General features: G+C 45.6%; 10 protein-coding genes across 10 annotated transcripts; 6 read left to right on the plus strand and 4 right to left on the minus strand. All coding sequences in view use genetic code 12, as the record gives it.

Annotated features, from left to right (window-relative positions):
- Positions 1-71: 71 nt before the first annotated feature.
- LODBEIA_P61290 (uncharacterized protein) lies at positions 72-1,736 on the plus strand (the record flags this gene model as incomplete). The annotated part of the gene is made up of 1 exon (XM_066976538.1): positions 72-1,736. One exon carries the CDS (start codon positions 72-74, stop codon positions 1,734-1,736), a length of 1,665 nt encoding a protein of 554 aa, XP_066833067.1.
- A 71-nt stretch (positions 1,737-1,807) lies between these two features.
- LODBEIA_P61300 (uncharacterized protein) lies at positions 1,808-5,272 on the minus strand (the record flags this gene model as incomplete). The annotated part of the gene is made up of 1 exon (XM_066976540.1): positions 1,808-5,272. The coding sequence occupies one exon, from the start codon at positions 5,270-5,272 to the stop codon at positions 1,808-1,810; it is 3,465 nt and encodes a 1,154-aa protein (XP_066833068.1).
- A 175-nt stretch (positions 5,273-5,447) lies between these two features.
- Positions 5,448-9,641, plus strand: LODBEIA_P61310 (uncharacterized protein; the record flags this gene model as incomplete). Its single annotated transcript, XM_066976541.1, has 2 exons — positions 5,448-5,451; positions 5,497-9,641. The coding sequence occupies 2 exons, from the start codon at positions 5,448-5,450 to the stop codon at positions 9,639-9,641; spliced, it is 4,149 nt and encodes a 1,382-aa protein (XP_066833069.1).
- Positions 9,642-9,978: 337 nt separating this feature from the next.
- LODBEIA_P61320 (mitochondrial 54S ribosomal protein bL21m) lies at positions 9,979-10,518 on the minus strand (the record flags this gene model as incomplete). Its single annotated transcript, XM_066976542.1, has 1 exon — positions 9,979-10,518. The coding sequence occupies one exon, from the start codon at positions 10,516-10,518 to the stop codon at positions 9,979-9,981; it is 540 nt and encodes a 179-aa protein (XP_066833070.1).
- Positions 10,519-11,311: 793 nt separating this feature from the next.
- Positions 11,312-14,167, plus strand: LODBEIA_P61330 (uncharacterized protein; the record flags this gene model as incomplete). Its single annotated transcript, XM_066976543.1, has 1 exon — positions 11,312-14,167. The coding sequence occupies one exon, from the start codon at positions 11,312-11,314 to the stop codon at positions 14,165-14,167; it is 2,856 nt and encodes a 951-aa protein (XP_066833071.1).
- An 87-nt stretch (positions 14,168-14,254) lies between these two features.
- On the minus strand, positions 14,255-15,379 carry LODBEIA_P61340 (uncharacterized protein; the record flags this gene model as incomplete). The annotated part of the gene is made up of 1 exon (XM_066976544.1): positions 14,255-15,379. One exon carries the CDS (start codon positions 15,377-15,379, stop codon positions 14,255-14,257), a length of 1,125 nt encoding a protein of 374 aa, XP_066833072.1.
- An 886-nt stretch (positions 15,380-16,265) lies between these two features.
- Positions 16,266-16,790, plus strand: LODBEIA_P61350 (uncharacterized protein; the record flags this gene model as incomplete). The annotated part of the gene is made up of 1 exon (XM_066976545.1): positions 16,266-16,790. The coding sequence occupies one exon, from the start codon at positions 16,266-16,268 to the stop codon at positions 16,788-16,790; it is 525 nt and encodes a 174-aa protein (XP_066833073.1).
- Positions 16,791-17,064: 274 nt separating this feature from the next.
- On the plus strand, positions 17,065-17,691 carry LODBEIA_P61360 (uncharacterized protein; the record flags this gene model as incomplete). The annotated part of the gene is made up of 1 exon (XM_066976546.1): positions 17,065-17,691. One exon carries the CDS (start codon positions 17,065-17,067, stop codon positions 17,689-17,691), a length of 627 nt encoding a protein of 208 aa, XP_066833074.1.
- Positions 17,692-18,119: 428 nt separating this feature from the next.
- LODBEIA_P61370 (uncharacterized protein) lies at positions 18,120-18,752 on the plus strand (the record flags this gene model as incomplete). The annotated part of the gene is made up of 1 exon (XM_066976547.1): positions 18,120-18,752. One exon carries the CDS (start codon positions 18,120-18,122, stop codon positions 18,750-18,752), a length of 633 nt encoding a protein of 210 aa, XP_066833075.1.
- Positions 18,753-18,861: 109 nt separating this feature from the next.
- On the minus strand, positions 18,862-24,225 carry LODBEIA_P61380 (uncharacterized protein; the record flags this gene model as incomplete). The annotated part of the gene is made up of 1 exon (XM_066976548.1): positions 18,862-24,225. One exon carries the CDS (start codon positions 24,223-24,225, stop codon positions 18,862-18,864), a length of 5,364 nt encoding a protein of 1,787 aa, XP_066833076.1.
- Between the last annotated feature and the right edge of the window lie 92 nt (positions 24,226-24,317).

Raw genomic sequence — 24,317 nt, forward strand, 5'->3', positions numbered from 1 at the left:
AGTAAAGGCGCAAAATTCCTTACCCAGACCTCTACCCCCCCGCCTGTTGCAAGTGTAGACCCTATTGAGAGATGATGTACAAGTGGAACAAGGTGCTAGATGCCGCGTTGGTGGCATTGATGACCTACCACCTCGTCATAGCTCCCTATACCAAAGTTGAAGAGTCCTTCAATATCCAAGCGGTGCATGACATTCTCAATTTCGGCATCTTGCCTATTGAAAACCTCGACAATTACGACCATAAACAGTTCCCTGGCGTGGTTCCAAGGACTTTCGTCGGCAGTTTAGTGCTTGCAGCACTTGCAACCCCGGCCGTTTTCATTTCGTCTTTGTTTGGAAGGGACTTGTTGCACGGGGACCAGTCCCGATTGCAGAGTCTCGTTAGAGGCATCTTGGGTTTATTGAATGTATTCATGTTGATGCGTCTCAGAGATGCCGCCAACAAGGTGACGTTCCGCGATAAAAGAAGTAAGATCAAGGGCGTGGTTGGGTTCTGGTTCTCGGTCTTGTTGTTTTCTCAGTTCCACTTGCTTTACTATTCGTCAAGAACATTACCGAATTTCATTGCTTTACCCTTGGTCAGTTATGCCTTGAGCAAACTCATGGTGGGAGACTTGACAGGTTTGACCTATTTGGCATTCACAGCGGTGGTTTTCAGAATGGAAGTTGGCGTCTTTGCAGCGATCATTGCCATAGTTTCGTCATTGGGCTTTGGCCAGAGCAACATCTTTGCCAATGGAATCTACTTGGCCGCGGGCGCCTTATTTGGCGCATTCACCTCGTTTGCGATTGACTCGTACTTCTGGGGTAGACCTGTTTTGCCAGAGTTGGAGTCGTTCTTGTTCAACATTATCAGCGGCGAGTCTGTGAATTGGGGCGTCGAGCCATGGGGAGCTTATTTCAAAAAGTACCTTTTCCAATTGTTTCGGCCCCCAACCATTTTGATTTTGGCACTTCCTGGTGTTGCCGGCGATCCCACTGAGGATTACTCGGGAGAAACAAGCAAACCAGGAACTGTCCAGCACCCAGCTAGAAACTCGTTGCGGATCTTGTTTGTGTCTTCAATACTTTACATCGCGGTTATGTCTTTCCAACCACACAAGGAATGGCGATTTATCGTGTACACGATCCCCATTTTCACCCTTGCTGCTGCCAATGGGCTAGCTAATTTGTCGATGAAATGGAGCTTGAGCTACTCAACGAAATTACTTACAGTAATCATAACGTTGATGGCTGGTCTTGGCGCTATTTTGTCGCTTCAAATGGGGTACGCGTCGAGCTTCAATTATCCTGGAGGAGAAGCCCTTGCGTTTGTGAATGACTACGTAAAAGAGGACACCCATGTCAAAATACATATAGACGTGCCAGCGTGCATGACGGGGGTCACCAGATTCGGTGAGCTACACGGTTCAAATGCAATCTACGACAAGACAGAGAATGGTGTTGACCTCAGCGATTTTGACCTCGTCATAACCAGTGAAAAGTTGGACAACGATACTTGGAAACATTTGCATTCTGCCAAGATTTACAAACGAATAAGCATAGACGTTTTACTCAAGCTTTGGCGCGCCCAACTTGCTGACAGCTCAACGATACTTCGACTTTTTCAAGTCATCGTAGAGGATTTCGTCGCAGGCACGAATCAAGCGTCAAAAAATTTACTCCGGTCCACGGTGGTTCTCGAAGATCACATTCATGTCTATGAAAAAGAGAAAGGAAAAGAAACAGAAAAATAAATGATGATGTCGTCCGATGAATAAAACTATCAATTATTCTTCCCTTCTCTCAACTAAATTATTCGGTCAATCTAAATATTCGTAGCATATCTAGCTTGCTTCAACAAATTGAGCGGCGAAATCCGTAAATCCTTTTCTTCTTCTTCAACCGGGAAGGAAATCGGTCGAATCTTGCCCATTCTCTTGGCAGTGTTGACAATGTTTGGCGGTGCGTCAAAACTTGTATTTGCCGGCAGCTGCCTGGGACTTGCAGTTCGCGAAGGTGGAGGTAGATTCACCAGGTACTCCAATTTCAAAGGCACCGGCTGCGGGCGCCTTTTGGGCGAGGGCAGCTCCTTAATGTTGGCAAATCTTTCCAGCAAATTCCGGGTTCGCTGGTCTCTGATCCTTTGCGTTGTCTCCTGTAGTCTTGTCGGACTCGAGCGTTTCGACCGCGGAGTGGTCAACCTTCTGCTTCGATCTGGAGTAAGGCTCAGCGACCTTCGCATTTGGTTTCTCCTGGCCAAAGGCGACGAATTATTCAAAAAGATGGACTCCTCGTCAAGGTCAACAGTTTGCCGGACATTGAGTTTGTGGATCCACAAGTTCATGAAATCTAGTAGTTGCTTCAGGTCCTTTTTCAATTTGAAATCCTCGCAGAGCTGGTGATGCCTCCGGATATTCTTTCGGTACTTGAAATCCCAGCGTTGGATAATTGCCCTGACTATTTTGGAAATGTTTTGATCCATAAGATCAGCGGCTTCTTCCTCCATATCTCTGATTGCGCTCCACTTTGCGTACCAGACTCCAAGTCTGCTCGCGAGGAGTGTCTCGTTCCATTCTCCAGCTAAATCTTCCAAGTTTTCAACTACACGCCACCGTTCTTGCCACCGAGTAAAAAAGGGCCTCACGCAAGAAATGCTGTTAAAGTTGTTGGCAATGTCATTTAATGGCGAGAAATAAGCTTGTGCATCATCAAGCCTTTGCCGAAGGAGTCGAAGATATTTTCGTTTGATCAACTGGTCAGTATACAAATCAAGTTGTTCCACATTCTGCAGTAAACGCATCTCTACTGCATCATCGGTCTTTTGTAACCAAATCATAAGCATTTTTTTGGGCAAGTTCTGCTCCTTGAATTCAACTTTTTCCAAGTGTTTAAAATTGGACAAGCGTCCTCTCCAAACTTGCAAGAATTTGGCAAGCTGGGTCACTGTGGACGATTGTTGGAGACTTTCGATGCGAGCCAAACGATTTTCAAGTTTTGAAAAGGTATTCTTTTTCAATTTCAACTCGATGAAATCTGCAGCCTTTTTATCAAGCGACAGCCTTGTTGTGCATCTAGTTTTCAATCTTGCGCATATTTGTCTCGCCAATTTGTCATCTTTAACAGCTGCAAGTTTTCTTCCTATGCAACGCAAGCGCCAGGCCTTTAAAAGTTGCACTTGAAGTCTGGTTTTGGCTTCTCGCTCAAATTTTTTGTAATCATAGTGGAGTTTCCACATCCGTAGTGAAGTTCTGAGAACAAATCGGCGATTGGCATCATCGGCCTTGGCGTTTTGCGATGCCTTGGCGCTCCACTTTTTGAAAAAATTGGAAGTGACATGGGTGTTGTGTCTCGAGTGGAAATCGTGCGCAATCTCCAACAGTTGCACTCGGTGCCTCCAATTCACGAGAATGCTCCTGGATCTTGATTCTAAAAATTTATTTCGCAAAATTTCGCATTCAAGATTAAACTTGAAAAGTTTGAGCCACTTTTGGTAATAGCTTGCTGTAAGTTTCCCCCTGTGTAAAGTCTTGAAGTTGCATAATTTTTTCTGTAAAAGTCGAGAATTTGAGTCAACGAGTGTTTTCCTGTGCCAAGAGGTCCATACTCGAAGCAAAAGTTTCCTCTCGAGAGCCTCTTCTTCTTCGCTGCACTTGATGCTCAAGCTTTTGGCTTTCTCTGCAGCTTGCGACGCCAAAAAGCGCCATACCGTGAAATGGCGTCTCCATAAATTGACGCAGTCAATTTCACACGCGCGGCTCTCACTTTCCATCAGACTGGAGCATTTCTCTTGCCACATTTTTAAGAATTTCTTCGTAACCATGGCATCGGCTTTTGCCTCATCCACTCCCAACGATGCCGCAGTTTTCCTGAATTTTAACAAAGTTTGTTCTTGGAGAACTTGTCGACGATAGTTTATCACCTCTGCATTCAAAAACTCAACCTGTCTCGATCGAATGTGCCATTTTCGTAGAATACGCTTTAAAAGCCGGTCTTGGGTGGTCTCTTTTACGGACATGCTCGCGATTTGTTCCACTTTCTTGAGCCAAATGAAAAGCATGCGCCTCCTGAGGTCCCACTGCTCGTGAAACTCGAAAAAACTCTGCCTCATGAGGAGGGTCGACGAGAGATCCTGGCAGTCGCTTGCAATAAGATGAGTTTGCAACAGAAGAATCATCGATATGGGACCGTCAAGAGGCACGTCTTTGCTGCCAGGGTCAGTCAATATCGCGACAGTTGCATGCACTTCTTGGATATATTCATTGTCTCTGGTGCACGCGACCGCAGGGTGGGTGCAGTACAAATTGTAATAATGGGCAAACAAATCGGGAAAGTCTGGATCTGCGTCGGCAGAATATTTGCACAACTCAGAGTACAACTGTTTCAATTCTGGTAACAACATATTCTTCTCTCGGGCAGGATGCACTTTAGATTCCCCACCCAAAAAGAGCCTCTCGTTGATCAAGGTAAACCGTTCCGGTAGCAAGCGCGCTAAAGTTGCCGTTGTTGATTTCGATTCGAAAAAGATTATATTCTCGTGCTGCTTGAATAGTTGCACGATACACCATGCCACTTTGGCGATACTTAGTTCTGGATCGCACATGAATGAATGGGATAAACAGTTGTAAATCTTGGTAAAAGATTCGCGATTAATGACCAACTTTAGTGGATGAAACACCTCTGTGTGCCTTTGCATCAGGATGCCACTTTTCTGGAAAACGGTTTTTTCTTCCTCTTCTCCTCCCATCATCATCACCGGCGTCGATTGAACCAACCTCGCCAATTTTTGCGACTCGTCACTAGCTTGGTACCCGGTCTCGTGTCCATAATAGCTGACGTCGTACAACAAGCACCGACGGACATATTTTTGGAGCTCCTTTTCGGTATCAAGCAGCGACCGCAACAACACTCGCGCGGCTTTTGCAAGCTTTTCTCGAATCAAGTGGCCAATCGAGGTGTCCGACGCATCAAGGTCAAACTCCTTGATCAGCTCTTGCAACTCCTGCAAATAATTTCCATTTGCAACGGGACCATTTGTCAAAAAGCCCAAAATGGTGTCTGATGTGGCCTCAATCGACCCTTGCCCTGCGCAGTAGCGGGCGGTGAACTCTCCAATGGATTCAATGTTGGCTTTCAATCGGATCTCCTCCTTGTTCTTCACTTCGAAAAGTCGCATTATGCGTGAGAAAGCGTCCCTGACGGCCACTTCATATTCCGCGGCATCTTCAGCCTTCAACCGGTAAAGCTTCCGCAACACTTTCACCACCTCCTCGACTGCTATAGCGAGGGACATGTTTCCATTGCTTGATGGTTGTAAAAAGATCCCCCCAGCCCAATCAAATAAAACGAAAACGCCAAACAAAGGAGTGCTCGCCAAAACAAAGAGAAAAAACGTAAAGAGAGCGGGTAATCTATTTTTGGGAGAGATATCCTACTTCAAGCACAAGTCATAACACATACACATACACATGTGTTCCTTCTAACCTATTGCTGACAGAGATCTACAGATAATCAAAGTGCATCCGTACGCAAGGAATTCCAACACCTCGAGCGAGGCTTTACCCGACAAAAGGAGGTCTGCCAGCTACGAAACCCCGCGAATCAAACTCCCGTTCAATCAAGGTCAAAATCAGAATACAAATGCAAACCAGCAGCGGCAAGAACAGCAGTCTCGAATAGCGTCCGATGGTGTAATCTACGATCATTCCGCAAAGTTGCCATATCAGGCTCGCTATTCGAGTCAAGATGAGCTCGGACCAGCCTCCGTGCCGGTGCTAATACCGCCACTAGACCAAGCCCATGAATTCCAGTTTGGCAGCAATACTGAGTCTGGCTGCAGTCCTGTTATGGAGTCTCCAGATGGAGACTCTACGATTGTGGGACCGTCGCCGTCGCCTCCGAAGTCGACTACTCACAGCTTGACTTCGAATGCCATTGGCTCCATCATTGGAAGCTACTACTACAGCAGAAGCTCGGTGAATCTAGAAAGCGTGTCCACGAGCTCGGATTTGAGCAAGCATTTGTCCCGCGAGTCGCAGCCGAGGAGTCTCACCGAAAGCTTTACCAAGCCCACCCATCACCGCCATAATTCGGACACATCGACGCTATCCACAGTGTCTTCAGCCGACCATGCCAACAAGAGCAAACGGTTTGTGCGCTATGCAATGAACACCCAGTCTCAGTTCTTCAACTCGACACGGAAATGGGAAATCAACAATGTGATTGAATGGTTGGAGGCGCACGCGTTCAACAAGTCGTGGCAGGAAACTTTCAAGAATAACGAAATCTCGGGAAACAGGTTTTTGGACTTGGAAAACTTTGACAAGGACTCGCCCATTTGGAAGCAGTTTTCGAAATATTTGGAGCTCGACGACAAGCTCAACTCAATCGACCGGTTTATCGAGTTGTTGGCACAGGAATCGAAAAAGCCTGAAAATTTGTCGCCTGTCCATTTGCGTAACGAGTACCGTAAGTCTACTCCAGTCTTGTCGACTCCGCTGAGCTCGTCGTCGTCGTCAAACAACCAGCGGCCCAACTCCTATGTTGAAAACAGGTCGAAGGAGTCCAAGGACCAATTGCCCTCCCCTTCTCACCATCTGCTTTTTAGAAAGGGGCACAGGAGTACAGGAAGCGATGGGAAGGACAAGAGGAAGTCACTTTATCTGGAGAGCAACAAGAAAAATGAGATGAAAAAATCAAGCGGGATACTAAATACAATCAGAAAACTTGGAGGCGACAAGGCTGCAGGCATGGTGAAATCAACAACGAACCGACACTCAACCAGAAACAGCTTGGCGTTTTCTCCACCGGGACTTCCTCCTGCATTGGAGGCCAGCTTCGAGGTTCCCGCACTCTCGCCGTGGCAGCGCAGTAGCGCAGATCGACCCTCTATTGAAAGCACCCAGTCTTTAACGTCGATCCCGTCGCTGCAAGCTGCAAGTTTGCACATGGTGCCCAGCTCCCCTTTGGACAATGACTATTTTCCCAAGCGGCAATCGCGAGACGACACGATAACAATCCTAGTGAGCAAAGACAACGTCGCGTTCACGCCGCTAGACATTCCCAGGAGACTTCTCGAGAAGGAGCAAGCGAGTGTCATTCGAAATTTGATTGTAGATAAACTCGGCTTGATCAGGATAGGGACTATACGATTCCACCTCACCGAGTTTAACTCGGTTGAAGGAGCCGCACTTCCAGACGAATTGCTACTGAAGGCCATCGAGTCAACACTGTTAGCAAAGATTCTTGTACGGCAAGAACTAGAATCTCCTCAGGGCTCGACAAACTCGTCTGATTCCAAGTCATTAGAAACAAACAGTTTCAAGTCAACTCCAGTGAATTTGTTACAGCGGATCAACGACTCCGGGGTAGATTATTGGAATTTCAAGGAGGACGCTGTTTTGGCAAAGATTGCCGAGAATCCGGTCGACTCTGAACGAGGAGCCGTCTACCAGCAGCAGCAACAACAATACCATAACCACAAACACCCTTTTCCTACCAACAATGGCAGTAGTAGTATTGGTAGTACACCGCCAGCGCTCGAGGAGCTACGGCGAAAGCACTTGCTGCAACAACAAAAGCACCAGCAACACCAGCACAACTTCCCCCTCAAGTTCCCCTTTGGTTATCGCAACAAGCAAACTCCAACACTACAAGTGGACACATCTCAATTGCGCACTGAGACGAATGCTTCTCCCGATTCTGCAGGCTCTTCGTTTCGCGTGATTAGGAAAGGTGCAAACGAAATCGACTTTGACGAAAGGCGCAAGTCTCCTTATGAAAAGAAACCTCCCAAGCTCATACCCAACATTTACTCCTCATCGGTGGCCGACATGAAGACGTCGCCGATATCGGCCAGCACCATGTTGACGTTAAGAGACGAGCCCAAAACTTCGACGAGCATTTCGCGATCGGCGCGCACTCTCAGTGACCTGGTGGTGGACAGGGCCGACACGATTGTGGCTCGTCGAGCAGCGCCACCGCCTCCTAGTGATCGACTCGATCAGATCCGAAGGAAAAACTCGCTTTTGCATTCGCCGAAAAAGTTTCCCAAGAAATCGGTGAGAATAGCAAGTAACGGAAGCAACAGTGACGAGGAATTTTTTGTCAAACCGATGAAGATACGAGGTGTCGTGCCAAGGGACGAAGTTGCTGATGCTTCGCCAAACACCAGCTACTCTTCGCAGTTTGACTCTGAGAATGATTTTTTTGTCAAGCCGTTGAAAAACAAAACGCTGCAAATGTTGGTGAGACCTCCCGTGGAGGAAGTTTACGAGAATCTTGAAAAGTTTTTCCCGCACACAAATCTCGATAAACCTATTCTTGATGATGACCTTCCAATATCAGCTACAACAACAACAACAGCAGGAGGAGCAGCAGGAGGTGGAGGAGGAGCTGCAGCAGCAGCATCAAGAACAACCTCAGCAACACCAACACCAACAGCCACTACGCCGCCGCTACTGAAAAAACCCACCATTTCAAGGACTTTTTCCAACGCCAACATTTCACCCGTGAACAATTCACATGAGGCCAAAGCTCCCCATGCAGATAATCCGTTCCGGGTGCGCCGGATGAAAACCATTAGGGGCGTGGCCAATGAAGCGCGACGCAAGGCGTTGATGCAAAGAGTGGACACGCCACCTACTCTGTTTTCAGGTATATCGCGGGAATCTAGCACAAAGTTGAAGCGCTCCAATACCAAGATGTGGGGACAGAAGGTGTATGAAGTGACCCGCAAGGAGATAGACAAGGGCTTTGTGAGCAAGCTTCGAAACAAAGAAGGCGAGTATGAAAGCTTTTTGTGGATCAAAGGTGAACTCATTGGCAGAGGCTCGTTTGGTGACGTGCACTTGGCCTTGAACGTGACCACGGGGGAAATGATTGCTCTCAAGCAGGTTTACACTCAAAGCAAGATTGATGTTGACGAATTCAACAAGGAAATTGAAAACATGAAGGATCTTGACCACGCAAATATAGTTCAGTATTTGGGCTGCGAGCGACAAAAGAACGTCTACTGTTTGTTTATGGAGTATGTCGCGGGCGGTTCGATTGCCAGCTGCCTCAAGTCGTACGGCCAGTTTGATGAGGAGTTGGTGCGGTTCATCACCAAGCAAGTCTTGCTTGGTCTTGAATATTTGCACTCAAACAATATCATCCACCGCGACCTCAAGGCTGATAATTTGTTATTGGACCTCGACGGAACGTGCAAGATTTCAGATTTTGGTATATCAAAGAAGAATAGCGACATTTATGCCAACAATGCCAACATGTCGATGAAGGGGACCATATTTTGGATGGCTCCCGAGGTGATCAACAACCAATCAGAAGGTTATAGCGCCAAGGTTGACATTTGGTCGTTGGGGTGTGTGGTTTTGGAAATGTTTGCTGGTAAACGACCTTGGTCCAATGAGGCCGCCATTAGCGTGATATACAAGGCCGGCAAGGAGAAAAAGGCCCCGCCGATCCCAGCGGACATTCGTCACTTGGTGAGCCAAGAGGCAGAGCTTTTCATCAATAGATGCTTCACAATCGAACCAACGGCGAGACCAACGGCCGAGCAGTTATTAAGAGACCCTTTTGTGAACACAAATCGAAGTTTCTGCTTTGAGGCAACAGAGATGGCCAGGATTATCAAGTATAACAGCAAAGTAGCCCCTAGGTAGATTGCCGGAGAAGCCATAGACTGAATGGTGTTGGAGTTGGTTTTTTTTTTTTTTTTTTTGCGTGAGGCCGAAAGTCGTACATCAGGTGGCTCTGGGTTACTGTCATGGACGTTGACAAGAAAACATGAATTCTGATCTACTCCACACTTGACCAAGTGTGGATCGTAGTTGGGGACCCAAAAGCCAGTGAAAATTGAGAACGAAGTCAAATACAAAAAAAAACATCAAAAAACATAAAAAAAAAACATAAAAGACTGTGTAATCGGGTGGGTCTTTTTATTTATTCGGATATATACATGCCCATTTTGTTGCTCATCCCGACGCAAAACATAAACTCTCACCTCAATTTCAACTCACTTATAACCAACACCGTCTGGAACGGCTCAACATTGAACGTCTTTATCCGCCTGCACCTCTGCTTTGTCCTGGTTACTTGGTAAAGCGGCTCTCGTGTTATTTCCACAACGCTGGCCTTGATGTCAAATAAAGACCGGTCGATCCCGGAGGGCATGGTCAAAGTATGGGTGCTGGTGCCCAACGTCGTCACCTCCAGCAAGTCTAGCACATCGCCGACCTGGACATTTTTCAACTTGAATGGGAGATACACCTTGTCCCCTTTCGTCACCAAGTAGGGCAAGTTGTGCAACTTGAACACAGCATAGAGGTCCCTGGACGCGTTGGAAGATAGTTTCAACGCGGATATGCTCTGCTGCTGAGACAAACCGTTTGCCGAGCCAGGTACCGATGTCGGATAAGTTGTTGAAGCATTGACAATCGAGGACGGACCAGCAGCAGCGCCGCCGCTATAGCTCTTCACTGGAAGCAGCACCCTCATGCACCGGACTGGTTTGACCAGCTTGAAAGCCGAACGCAACATCTCGGTCTCGACTGGTGAATATAACTCTGTATTGAACCCTAAGTCCAGCCAAACTCTCTTGATACCTAAACCTTTCCCCCAGTATGGGAGTAGAATTTTTTCAGACCGTACTGTTGGTGGAACTGTTGGCTCAATTGGTAGCGCCGTTTTTTTTCAACCTCTCCAGCAAAGGGTGTCAAAACTCAATGCGAAGGACCAACAGTCTCCCATTCTTATAACCAACTGTGTTTATTCCCCCATCCACATTGCAATAGCGGTCCTTTTTTTCGTTTTTTAGCTTGCTCGGATCAAACAGAGAGGTGGCAAGGTTCAACTGGTAAAAGGTTCTTGGAGTTTACCCCCCTCGGAGACAATATACATCAGGATTCACACCGGACTCCACTATCTTGTTTGCTAACCAATTCATCATTTTTTTTTTATTTGTTTCTTTTTTGTCCATTTTGCTTATCGGGAACATCAAGTTGACCTTGGGTGCAGCTCTTGGATTTAGAGATATTTCGAAACCACTACTTGTTTTTTTTTTCTTCTTTTTTGGAGGAGTGGAAGAACAAGGCATTCTTTAGCTTAATTCAGGTGGCATTTGTTTTTGAAAGGAATTGACTGCTTTTTTGCTCAATCAGGGTAGTATTTTTGAAATTAGTCATCCACCACAACACCAACGGATCCAACTTGTTGCCTTTTGAAGAGGAAGGAGAAACATAGAGAAAAAAACAAGTATCTATTTGGTTTTTTTTTTTTCATTGCATGCACAGCCGAGTGGTGTTTTCGGAAATTGAACTTGTTGGCGTAAATCATGTCGGGTTCGTTTTGGAAGTTTAGTAACGGCTTCACTTCATTGTCCAACATCACCACCATCCTTGAGAACTACATATCGGAGGAGAAAAACCAGGAATTGTCTGGATCTGAGCGAGATAGAAGCACAGAAGAGAAGGACAGATATGACGTTTTGATGAAACTTTTGGATGAGAGCGATCTTCTTCAGGAACTATTGTCCAACAACCCGATGTTGTTGGAGTTTTTGAGGAACGAAGAAGTTTTGAAAATGTTGGTGGAGATTGTCATGAAGGAGGAGAACTCAGAGTGTAATCTGCTAGAGGAAGCGGAGAAGCCTCTGGGAAAAGGTGCCGAGCATGAACTGGAGGATGATCCGGAAGCCGGGGATGAGAAGAAGGAGGAGTCACAGCCTGATATCAACGCAGGCGAAAGTGAAAGCGCAAGCGCAAAAACAGATGCAGATGCAGATGCAGATGCAGACGAAACGGAGGAGGAAACCGCCGCTGAGAAATTCAAAAGGCGGTCGAACTTGGCATCGGAGATCTTGAGTGCAGATGTGTGGTCTTTGACCGACACAGTCATGGAATCTACCGCAAATCTCAACAAATTATGGAGCGTGTTGGACAGCAAGGAGTCGCTAGATATCCATGTGTCGACGCACTTTATGAAAATAATGGAGCACTTGCTCGACATGAAATGCGACGAGATGATCACCTATCTCATTGAGAACCAGCCAAACTTGGTTGAAAAATTTATCAACCACTTGTCGAACCCGCCTTTAATGGATTTTTTGCTCAAGTTGATATCGACGGACAAGCCAGACAACTCCACGGGGATAATAGATTTTTTGCAGAATCAACAATTAATAACGCGGTTGATTGACGCGTTGGATGAGCCGGATGAGCCGCGGGGTGGCGGCGACGACGACAACAACAACAACAACAACAAGAGTGCCGAAATAGAGCAAAGCAGCGCGGCAGACTTTTTAAAGGCATTGATCACCATATCGGCGAATTCAACCGCCGACAATTCAACGATTGGCCCAAACGAACTTACTAGAGAACTAGTTTCCGAGGAGAAAATATCTGCGCTTTGCAAGATTATGCTAAAAGGCGGCTACGCCTTGGCCAATGGCGTGGGGATAGTCATTGAGATAATACGGAAAAATAACTCAGACTATGACATTTTACCAGTTTTGTACATCACCTTGGAAAGCCATCCGCCCACTGGTCGCGATCCCATATATTTGGGCCATTTGCTCCGCGTTTTTGGAGAGAATATCCTGAAATTCAACGAGTTGTTGATGATGGATGATCTGGATTCGAAACTAAGGACCCCGTTTGGAGTGATTGAGCCGTTGGGGTTTGAGAGGTTCAAGATTTGCGAATTGGCTGCAGAGTTGCTTCATTGTTCCAACATGGCGCTTTTGAATGATAATAAAGGGTTCAGTGTCGTGAAGGAACGCGACGACCTCCGGGTTAAGATGAAGGAGTTTGACCCGGTGAGCTTCAAATATAATGAGACGATAATCTTGCCTCGAGATGACAATCTTAGTGAAGCCGACGAAGAGCCCAAGACCGACTCTGTTGTTGTTGTTGATGACAACGATGATAATAGTGATGGTGATGGTGATGACAATGATGATGATGATGACGATGATGAGATGAAAGTAGGCGAAGAGATCAACGAGGATGAACCGCACGCAAACTCCAACTTGTCGGAAGAGCAAATCAGATCAAACCCCGTGGTTGGAGATTTTTTGAAAATCGCGCTTTTTGACACCCAGATCATTTCCAATATCCTTTCCATGTTTTTCCGATTTCCGTGGAACAACTTTCTCCACAATGTTGTATTTGATATCGTGCAACAAGTATTGAATGGATCGATGGATATTGGTTTCAACAAGTTCCTCGCCATCGACTTGTTTCATCTGGCAGACATCACCAGCAAGATCATTGAAGGACAAAAGTTGTGCACCGATTACGAAGTGAGCCACAACGGGTTGAGGTTGGGGTTTATGGGCCACTTGACTTTGATTGCCGAGGAAGTTGTCAAGTTTGTGCAGCTTTTCCCTTCAAATACTCTCAGCGAGTACATTAACGAAAAAATTGAACGTGAGGTTTGGGAGGATTATGTGAGTCACGTGCTTTACGACACGAGGGAGAAATATAATGCTATACTAGGGGGAAATGAAGAGGATGAAGAGGATGAGAAAGATGAAGAACCTACAACTTTCGACGAAGGCTTGGGCGAGATTATCGAGGAGGTGAAAACGGGGTTGGTGTTTCCCGATGATGATGACGACTACGACGACGGAGAAGTAGAAGGAGAAGGAGTAGGAGAAGATGATGGAGAAGAACATGAAGAAGGAGCATCATTTTCAAAAGGAAGCACTAAAAACAACTTCTCAGGCTCAAAGAAAGATTTATGGGACAGTGACGAATCTGAATCAGACGAGGACGACCAATCGAATGCGCATGCTGGTGCAAGCGAGAAAGAACAGTTGAGCTCCAAAAAGGAGGAGCAGGAGAACGAGGAGAAGGAAAAAGAGAGCGACCTTGTTGACCCTGTTGACCCTGAGAAGAGTGGAAACCGCGAGGAAGAAGATTATATCGACCCCAATGATGACGGCATGCTGTACAAAAAGTCAAACCCTTTATATGACAATTTGGGCATCTTGAAGAAGCAGAACTTTTCTGAACAAGAAGACGAAGAAGAAGAAAAAGAAGAAGAGGAAGAACAACACCAAGAAGAAGAAGAAGAAGAAGAAGAAGAAGTAGAAGGAAGCGAAAAGACCAAAGACGTTGTTGCCGGTCGGAAAGCATCTCAAGCAAAAAATAAAAAAAGAGGGAAAAAAAAAAACTTAAAAGGTTGAGCAGTAAATGATAACTTGATCTACTTATTAATGACAATTTTTTTACATGAAACGGTTAATGCATTATCCTTTATATAGACATGAAATTTAATAATCAACGAGAGCAGCTGTTTTGAAATTGGCGCGGCCTTCTCTTTCCAATGGCGGTACTTGTTGCTGTAGCTGTTGTTGTAACTGTTGCAACTGTTGTTGCAGTTGCAGTTGCAGTTGCAGTTGTTGTTGCAGTTGTTGTAACAGCACTCCGTTTGAAGCTTCGCCATTCACGAGAGGAGAGTTGGTGGTGTCCTCCTTGGGCACTCCGCCAATAAGTCCCTTGCTCATTGCCAATCCGGAAGATCTCTCCACAAGACCACCATCGTAGAACTCATCCTCGATCGGGTGCATCAACACTGTGTTTTTGTTTGTTATTGTAATCAAGGTATTTGTGGGCACGCACAACCAGTCGCCTCTTTCAAAAGTCAAAGGTTCGCTCGCGACGAAAATGACATCTTGCGACCTATTGAGTCTTTCCATTTTGAACAAACCCGGCTGGTACTCAAAGAACCTGGACCCGGTGCTGAAATGCAAGGATGCCGCTTCGTCGGTTTTGGAAGTGATGTAACGACTTACCACGACCGACTCGCCATCGGTGGCTGCGAAATTTAGCAAGGAAGGCTCGGAAGTTTCCTGCACTTGCCAAGTTTTAATAAGTTCTATAGTCTTGAGAATGGCAGTCTTCAATACAACGTGGGAGAATTTGGTTTCCCTCAGCCGGGGATCATACCCCATCTTATCTAGTGTGTCGAGGAAAAGCGCAAAGCAGCACTCAGAGTCGGTTGAGCCCTGGATGAGTAAGAAATAGTCGTCTCTTAAATAGTTGATGAGTCTCTTTTTGATCTTTTCGAAACAGGAGACCCCGCCGTTGTGCATAAACATCAATCTGCCAAAGCTAAACGGATGGCAATTGGTCTCGGACAACACGCCCTGGGTCGAGGCCCGAACGTGGCCAAATACAAGCGACGACTCGGTGCAGCGGGAGAGGTTGTTCAAGTTGACGTTATTCCACGCCGGCGTGATTGCTTTGAACACACAGGGGTCGTGGTGTTCTGTGTAGTAGCCGACGCCAAACCCATCGCCGTTGATTGGGTTGCGCAAGTCTAGTCGTAAACGCGAGTCAAACGACTGGTTGATGATGGAATGCGCTGGTTTGGTAAGAAGGTCGGACAAAATCATGGGCTCTCGCCCCTTGTATATCATGAAACGGCACATACCTATTTTTGGCTATCCAGGTTTAGCTATGTGGAAAGAAAGACATGAAACAAGCCTTTGTTTTTGTATGGGCTGTGGTGGCGGATTTGCCATTTCTCGTTTTTTTTTTGGTTATTATTTGACTGGTGAAATATTTCGTACCACAGTATGTGCGTGCCTAGAAGGGCCCGCTTCTTATCTTATCGCCAATATGAATGTTTCGTATATATGCTTACCTGTTTGGTGCTTTTTTTCTTCATGCAACTAGGCTGGAAAATAAGGTAAGGTTTCTTCTCTTGCTCTATGTTTGGTCGCTAGTTCTCGAGTGTGCTCCTTCTTTCATCTTTACCGAGGTTGCCCGGATGTTTCACTGGAGCTGGTTGCGAAATTTTGAGGAAAAGTTTTGGATTCTAGTGGGAGCACTTTATTTTTAGTTAAACAGCAGTCTTACCAAGAACAGCAGTGCTTGGCCTCATTCCTCTTTCCCCTCTCACAGCACATCGTCCTTTGGTTAACTGAGTGGAGATGGAGATGGAGATGGAGTTGGTGCCAGTGTATTAGGGCAGCACGTGACGTAATCACCCCTTTGGCGGCTTTAGGGGGGTTCGATTTAGCGAATCGGAACCTCACTCCAGGCGCCTATCGCAGAGATTGCTATTAGCAATATTCACCACTTTGTTTGCATATGTTAACCCCCCCCCCCCCCCCCTCTCCACAGGGATTTATTTAGGCTAGTTGCATTACATATAACTGGCGTTTCCATCATATTCTATTCAAGTTTGTATTTAAGCATTCTCATATTTCCTCCTCCTCCAACGTCTAGTTCGTTTTCCCCGGTCCATCACAAAGAAAAAACCAAGTGCCATTCACGATGTCACTTTTCAGAACTTTGCAATCTTCGCCAGCAACAGTTACCATCTTTCACAACACCAAAATCCCCTTGTCGAACCAATTGTATGATATCTTGAACAAGACGTACGATACTTTACCGGAGAAGCCAAAATATGACTTTCAAATCGACTTGATGCAGGACAAGATGCCCACTTATGACCAGTACGAGACCTTTGTCACCAAGTTCCTCAAGTCGGAGCAGGCCAAAAAGACCTTGCACGACGCTTTCCCATTCGTGAAAGAGCAAGAGACGACTCTTCTCAACGACAAGGGCTCGCCCATCACCGTCAAGGGAGCCGAGTGGGCAAACAAGGTCTTTTCATCGTCGGAGTACCGTTTATTGTATGACACTTTCAACCAATTGGAGGAAAAGGCCGGCGCCAAGATCGCTACGAAGCCCCTGGACGTGTTCAAAGCACCCTTGGTGGTGGATTGGGACCAAGACAAGTTGGCGGGCGACGAGCAAACCTTGAAGGAGCTTTTAGCTAAATATGTTGATCAATAGGGCTTCCTCGACTAAGTAGAGAGGAACAAGAAAAAAAACAGTTTTTCTTTTAGATATTTACTTCTCACTCTGAGCAAGGGTTGGAATGGCTCTTCTTGTTTGCCGAACATTGGTAATCTTGTGATCTCGTGAACCCTGGGCTCTTCCGTGGGGGCTGGAGGAGTTGAGCCGAGGGTTTAAAGAGAGAGGATGAAAAAAAAGCCCCGTCCAACTTCTTGCAGTACTTTTGCTCTCTCCATACTCCACTCTTTCCAAGTTCAATTCTTATAGCAAAATGAAGGCATATTTACTAGCATACAACGGCGTTTCAGCACTCTTGTGGGCCTATATCCTCTACCAGTGCTTGGAGAGCGTCAATCGCGGCTACTTCCCCGACCATGCCGGCGCAGGTATCCCTCACAGCTTCATGGTTGGAACCCAGATTTTCAACTCGTCCTTGGAACTCTTGAATTCAATCACCGGGCTAGTGCCGACCCCAATCCCTACGTTGTTGCTTCAGTCCTTTGCAAGACTAATCATTCTCGTTGGTATATGTGTGGTGATACCCGAGTCAGCTGCAAATTACGCGGTTTACACATTCTCGGGATTGACGTTGGCGTGGTCAATCACAGAAATAATCAGGTACGGCTACTATTTCTGGAAATTGGTTCTGACTTCTGTTCCCTATCCTATAACCTGGCTCAGGTACTCGGCTTTTTTCGCGTTGTACCCTTTGGGCTTGGTCTGTGAAAGTCTAACCGTGTTCAATTCATACAAAGTTGTTGAAGCGAGGCTCCCCTTGTACTCCAAGTTTTTGAAGTACGCGTTGCCTTTGTACATCCCCGGTTTCTTGTATCTTTACACCTACATGATCAAGCAGAGGGCAAAGGTGTTACGGAAGGAAAAGAAAAAGACTCTTTAACCACATAAAATCAATGGCTGTGTGGATGAATACATAAACTAGAAGTAACTTGGAAAGACGAAAAGAAAATAAAAAACATCAACTACTCTCGACTTCTTTAACAACAGAGAGTTGCGAGTCCCCAATAGACAACTTCTCTTTTAGAAGCTTCAATTCCAGTCATGGAGGCATTCAATTCATTGGCTGCCTGTTGGAGGCATTATACCGACGCTCTCCCCGAGAGTAGGGCCGGCCGGTTTTTGCAAGAGCGGGGTGGTTCGGCGATTGCGAAAAAAAAAAAAAGAATTTAAAACAGAACAACGGTTTTGTTGGCGTTCTCGGGATGGACATATATCCAAGGTTGAAATTCTGTCAACCACCTTCAAGCACATTCCACCGGCCATTGCCAAAAGAAAAACAATAAAAACAAAAGGAGAAAAAAAGGGACAATGAATACCAAGGCTTCCTCGCCTCCAAATAAATGGTTGGTTGCGTACAACTCAATCTCGGCATCTTTATGGTCGATTGTGTTTTTCAATACAGTTTTCCTTTCCTTGGCCTTGGGCCAGCCTCATGTGTTTGTCAAAACCAACATTATCAACACCGCCATTCAGACTTTGGCGGTGGTTGAAATCGTCAATGCAGTGACGGGCCTTGTCAAGTCGCCCGTTTTCACCACTGCAACCCAAGTGTTTTCTCGTTTGTTACTAGTCTGGGGGATCCACCAGTATTTACCAGATTCTCCTGCAAATTCCCATTGGTGCTATACGACCTTGTGTTTGAGCTGGTCAATCACCGAAATCATCAGGTACTCGTACTATGCGCAAAATCTAAAAGGCCAGGTCCCCCACTGGTTAACCTGGTTGCGTTACACTACTTTCTATGTCTTGTACCCAGCCGGTGTCTTTAGTGAAGTTTACCAAATCATCTTGTCATTGGAAACCGCGGGCTACTACTACGGGTGGTTTTTGAAATTGGTATTAGTCACCTACATCCCAGGTTTCTACATGTTGTACACTTACATGATTAGGCAGAGAAGAAAGGTACTCGGTCCAAAAACAAAAAAAGCCAAACCAATCTGAAAAATGTATAACTTTTTTTTTTATTATTATTACTCCTTTTCATTTTTCACTTTTTTTTTTTTTCAAATAAGTAGTCGTAGTCGTAGTTGTAAGTAGTAAATAGCACTAGCTACGATTTGTTTTTTTTCAAAATATCAGACAACAATGTAAGCACCAGATCCAACGACTCCATGGTGAAACCGGGAGTGCTGTCGTTGATTTGTTGCCTCAAGAACAAGGTAGCCACCGCGTTTTCTATTCTTGTTACAGAATTCAACAAGTCCTTCACCGAAACGTCCTGCGTCTTCGGCTGTTGCAACTCTGAAATGTACGTGCCTCCATTCATGAACGAAAGGACATTTTCAAGCCTTAAGGAGATGCCGCCAATGGCAGTAATGCAGTCAATCGGGAGCGTGCCAATGACTCTAGTGCTGTGACTTTCATCCACGTCGAGGCGTTTTTGGAAAATCTCAAAACGAAGTTTCAACCTACTGGTATAAGCCAAGGTGATCATCTCGGGCGTCTCCAACCCCTTTAATTTCCGCTCTCCTATTTTGTAAAAATTTGATCCGTGGTCTTCAATCGCAGTCAACTCTCGCTCTATAATTTTCCCGGCGCTATAGTTGCCATGATAAGCGTCGGATATTGTTTTTTTGTTGCTTTTGATGTCGTCGTGGATCGCCATCAACGCCCTCATTTCGCCCAAAAAGTCAGAGCTCACCGCGATTTGACCACCATCGGCTATCGCGCTTACTCTCGATGCACGATTAACCATGGGACCAAAATAGTCCATTCTTCCCGTGACAATATCTGGCTCACACACTGGTGTTCCCCAATGGATTCCCATACGAACTGATAATCCACGATACAAGACATTGCCCTCGGCATCTGTCACCTCGCAGCACTGGTCCGTCTCAAGAATCTCGGTTGGCCAGTCGGCGGTCAACAAATTTTGCTGCACGTTAAAACACCACAACAAAGCAGAAGTCGGCGAAGGGAACGCAACCATAAAAGCATCCCCTTCTGTTTTCACTTCATACCCACCAATGATCCTCAACTGGCGCCGCATAACTGAATTGTGGGTCTTGATCGCGGATCTCATTGGCACAGGGTAGGAGTCCCATAATAACGTCGAGTTTTTGATATCTGTAAACACAAGAGCCAAGTCACCGACGGGAGGCTCGATCTCGTTATCCAATCTCCGGAGACTGGAGTCGCCACCAATCTGTTGCCTTCTTCTCTTGGCGAAAAATTCCGCCTCGCGTCCGACATTCTTGTATAATGAGCTTTCTTTCGACTTTTCTCCAAAAGTTAGCACAATCACCGAGATTTTATCCGATGCCCCGTAGCATATGGCAAAATCTCGAAGCTTTTGCGCCGCCACCATGGGATTGTGTTTGTCTTGCCGGATAATGTCGACTGCAAACTCATAAGTGAGAAAGTCCCACAACACTTTGGTCGCAATAATAAGCAAATCGTCAGCAGCAGTCAAAGTCTTTTCGCCAACGTCGGGACCAGAGTGTGTGTGAGGCAAAAACGAAAAGAAGCCAGCACCACGCGAAATCGCCAACTCACCATCCAAGTCCCCGCTACCAGAGACATAACCGCCTGCTGCCCTGATTCTTTCAAACTCGGCACGATTAGTGGGCTTGTGTGCATTTGTGAGGATTTTAAAGTTTCCGTTGTTTTGGCAAAGTAGAGCTTCAATGTCTCCGATATTGGCACTGTAAAGCTTCTTGTCTCGAATATAGATAACAGTCACCGCGCATCCGCTATGAGCATCGTCGATGATGTTGACGTCGCATAGATCGCTTACCTGGTGAGGAGCAGGAGCAAAGGCATTATTCTTCTTGGCCAAGAGTGTCCCATTGATTTCTTTGTTAAAGTGGAGAAATGCTCTTCGCAAAGCCACGGGAACCTTGTCGTCTTCATCATTCACCTTGGCCAATTCGTCGGATAGAGTGGCAGCAAGCATATTTTTCACTATTGAGGAGATTCTGTGCCCTTGGTTAGGCATACCGTGTTTCCCGTCAATCGAGCAAATGAGAAGCTCCTTTTCATTGCCTCTGAATTTTTGGATAAACAAGTCTCTGTTTGAAACAAACTCCCTCGCGCCCACTGTGTCCGAAACACCATACCCGATGGTGTCGATTTCCGAACCAGTTGTGCGCACCCTCTTGTTAACCGACTGCTCTGGAAGCGAAGTCGTGGTCAAGGTGACATCAATCAACCCCAAGACTATCAAGTCCTTGAGGCCCAAAAAGCCATTGAGTTCCTCTTTCTGGTTGTTTTTGACATCCTTGATATGGAACCGCTTGTTCCCACTCAAGTTCAAGTATTTCAATTTTTTGTTTGAGTTCCAGTTCCAGTCGTACAAGTAGTTTGATATATTATAGTAAAGCTGATTGGACCCACCATCGAAATGAGCCAATTTTTTCAACAGACTGAGCTTTGCGGGAAGGGTGATCAACTTGTTGTTGTTTATGTACAACAACTTTAAATTTTGAGGCAACTCATCAGGCAAAGTGGAAATCTCATTACCTGAGACATATAGATCGCGCAAGTTGGAAGGCAAGGTGCCAATATTCACCAACTCATTGTAGGAAACATTGAGTGATGTCAAGTTGACCAAAAAGGAAATAGACTCAAAACATTCGTCATTGAGCCTGTTATCAGCAACAACCAAGATCGATAAACTATCTGCTAACGAGCCAGACGGGGGTTCAATCTCTGTAGCAGCGGCAGCAGCGGCAGAAGCAACAGCATTATCATTGGCGGTAGTAGTGGTTGAGATCCTCTTGGCTAAAGACGGAGGCTTTGGTAGCGAAGTCAAGTTGTTACTCGCCACATTTAACAAAGTCAACGAAGTCAAGTTCCAAATCTCGGTCGGTAAAGACTTGATGTTATTGGAATGCAAATCAAGGTGTTGCAAGTTTGAGAGTTCACCGATGGTAGCCGGTATGCTTTGCAAGTTGTTTGAAAAGATTGACAAATGGGTGAGCTTCTTGAGCTTGCCAATTTCATTGGGCAAGGTGACCAAGTGGTTGTTGTCAAGTACAACTTTTTCAACGTTTGGGATTTTGTCAATGAAATCAGGTGAAATCAGGGTAATCTTGGCCTTGGACAAGTCCAAAAGATTGAGCATTTGCAGCGGGTTGAGAAATTTCAACTCCGTTATGGGATTCTTGTCAAAATGAAGCAATCTGAGATTCTCCATTTGGTCGCAGAAACCAGAAATGTTGTTGCGCGAGGCGTACAACACTTCCAAACTCGGCAAGAGACCGAGGACATCCACGTTGGAGATCTTGTTGTACCTAACGTCCAATCTTTTCAACGATTTCAACTCACCAAAAAAATGTGGTAATGCTCGCGAGAGCTTGTTTGTGCACAAGTTCAACTTTTGTAGTGCTTTCAAATTGGCAATAGATTCGGGAATATAAGACAAGTCATTGTAGGACAAGTCCAACTCGGTCAACTTTTGAAGATCATTTATTGCCTCGGGGTACTGATTAAAGTAGTTGGAGGATAAGTTAAGCGAGACCAATTGGGTAAGTTGACCAAAAGATTTTGGAAGCAGGGTTAGTTGATTGGAGTTGAGCTTCAAGTGGGTCAAATTTGACAAGACATTGATCTTTGGTGGCAAGTCGTCCAAAAAGTTTTGCTCGAGGTTGAGGTGGGTGAGGCTTGTTGCCTCCAAAAAGTTGATTGGGAATTTCGAGCTTCCATTTCGAGACGAGTTGATACTGGTTAAATTTGTACAAGATTGTATAAAGTCAAGCGGTATATAAATGGAAGGATTCTCCGACACATTCAACCTCTCAATCTCGTAGGTGTGCTGATGGAAAATGATGGGTATATTTTTGAGGTTCAACGATGATATATTGACATCGACATAGTTTTTAGACAAAATCATCTCTTCCTCGTGCGTCAAACTGCGCAAGTAGATGTTCTCAACAACAAATCTGCATACATAAGAAAGGTCGCCTCGACCAATGATTCTCAAATTGTCTTCGTCCTTGTATCCGCTCAAGAGTAATAAACCCATTTGAATCTTCATTGGTTTCTCAAAACTCTCCAACACTTTGACGCAGCTTCCAATATGAACTGCCAATTGACAATTGGAAGCTGACTCCAAAAAGAACTTTTTTTGCACCACTCCGAGCAATTCCGAAGTTGTTGCCTCCAAGGGGCACAAGATGGTTGTAAATGTCCCGTCTTCTTTAAATATACGAATAATGTGACTTGGCGTGGGCTCGACGCCAGTATGAGAAGACTCTCGTGCTCCGTAAAGCAGAGGCAAAGTCTTACCTATGGGTTCAATATCTGCTTCCATATCCCTCTTGATCTCTTCAATGGGTTCTTCCTCTATTCGAGGAGCCTTGACGTCCCAACTATCTGGCGCTTTCCAGTTTTGCCTTGGAGCAACGGTTTCGTCCTTTTTAACGATATCCTGTATCTCGTCGAGATTCAAGTCCAAAGATATCATTTTATCCGATGGAGCTGAAGAAGGAGCCGAGGAAAAGGACGGGTCTCGATGCGAGTTTCCCGGCAGTGGAGAGGTGAAATCGGACCCCTTTCTTTCCTTTTGAGTAAATTGAGGCAATGGCGACTCTGGTTGCGTCATCTGGAGCAGGTGGGCCAGGACCGCTGAGCCCGGGTGAAGATGGTAATCTTGCAACTGGGGCAATCTGAATTTATGCTTGGAATGGTTCGATGAAGTTGAGGAATTGCTCTTGCGCTGTTGGTTTTGGGTGCCCTGGTGGTGATGTGATAATAATGCTTGAGGGATATCTTCATTAGTGATTGAGTTAGCTCGTGACGAGGATGCAGATGCAGGTGGGGAAGAAGATGAAGCTTCAGACGAAGTTGACAATAGCCGTTCCTTTTTGTTATCGTTTTCGTCATCTTCGTTGCCATCTTTTCGAGAAATTATGAGTTTATTGAACAAGGAACTGCTTTTTTTCTTGAATTTGGGCTTTATAGGGTGGAGTAGAGGCGGGATATTACCAATGCTTTTTCCCCTCCGATTTGCATGGAATCCACGATAGTTTTCTTTTAAATTGTTGCTTGGTGGGTGGTTCTGTGTCAAAGAAACTATCGAAGATCGAGGTGAACATTCACCATCGTCATCATCACCATCGTCGTCGTCATTTGCAGCAGCAGCACCAGCAGCACCAGTATGAGCATGAGCATTGGCATGAGCATTGGCATTAGCGTTGGCATTAGCGTTGGCATTAGCAGTAGTTGCTTCGTTATGACTATTATGAAGGGTATGGCTTTCATTTTCAACATCCAGCTGATTATCTGAATAATTATCCGTCCTGCTTTTCTTTCTGCCCTGGCCGTTTTTAAATGATGAAGACCCTGATGGATTATAAAATGCTTCATCAGACGAAGTAAACTCGGTCGTTGGCGACAATGGCGGTTCCTCGTAATACTTTTGACCACTTGAGAACAAGCCAGATTTAGACCTATCTTTTCTTAGAAAACTCATGTGATTGAGTTATTGTAAAAAAAAAAAACGGGGCCAGGGATAGGATCCAATGCGTAGGGTCAACAATAAAATCAAATGAAAATGGAAAAAAA

Source organism: Lodderomyces beijingensis (assembly GCF_963989305.1).
Source record: "Lodderomyces beijingensis strain CBS 14171 genome assembly, chromosome: 8".
Lineage (NCBI taxonomy): Eukaryota > Fungi > Ascomycota > Pichiomycetes > Serinales > Debaryomycetaceae > Lodderomyces > Lodderomyces beijingensis.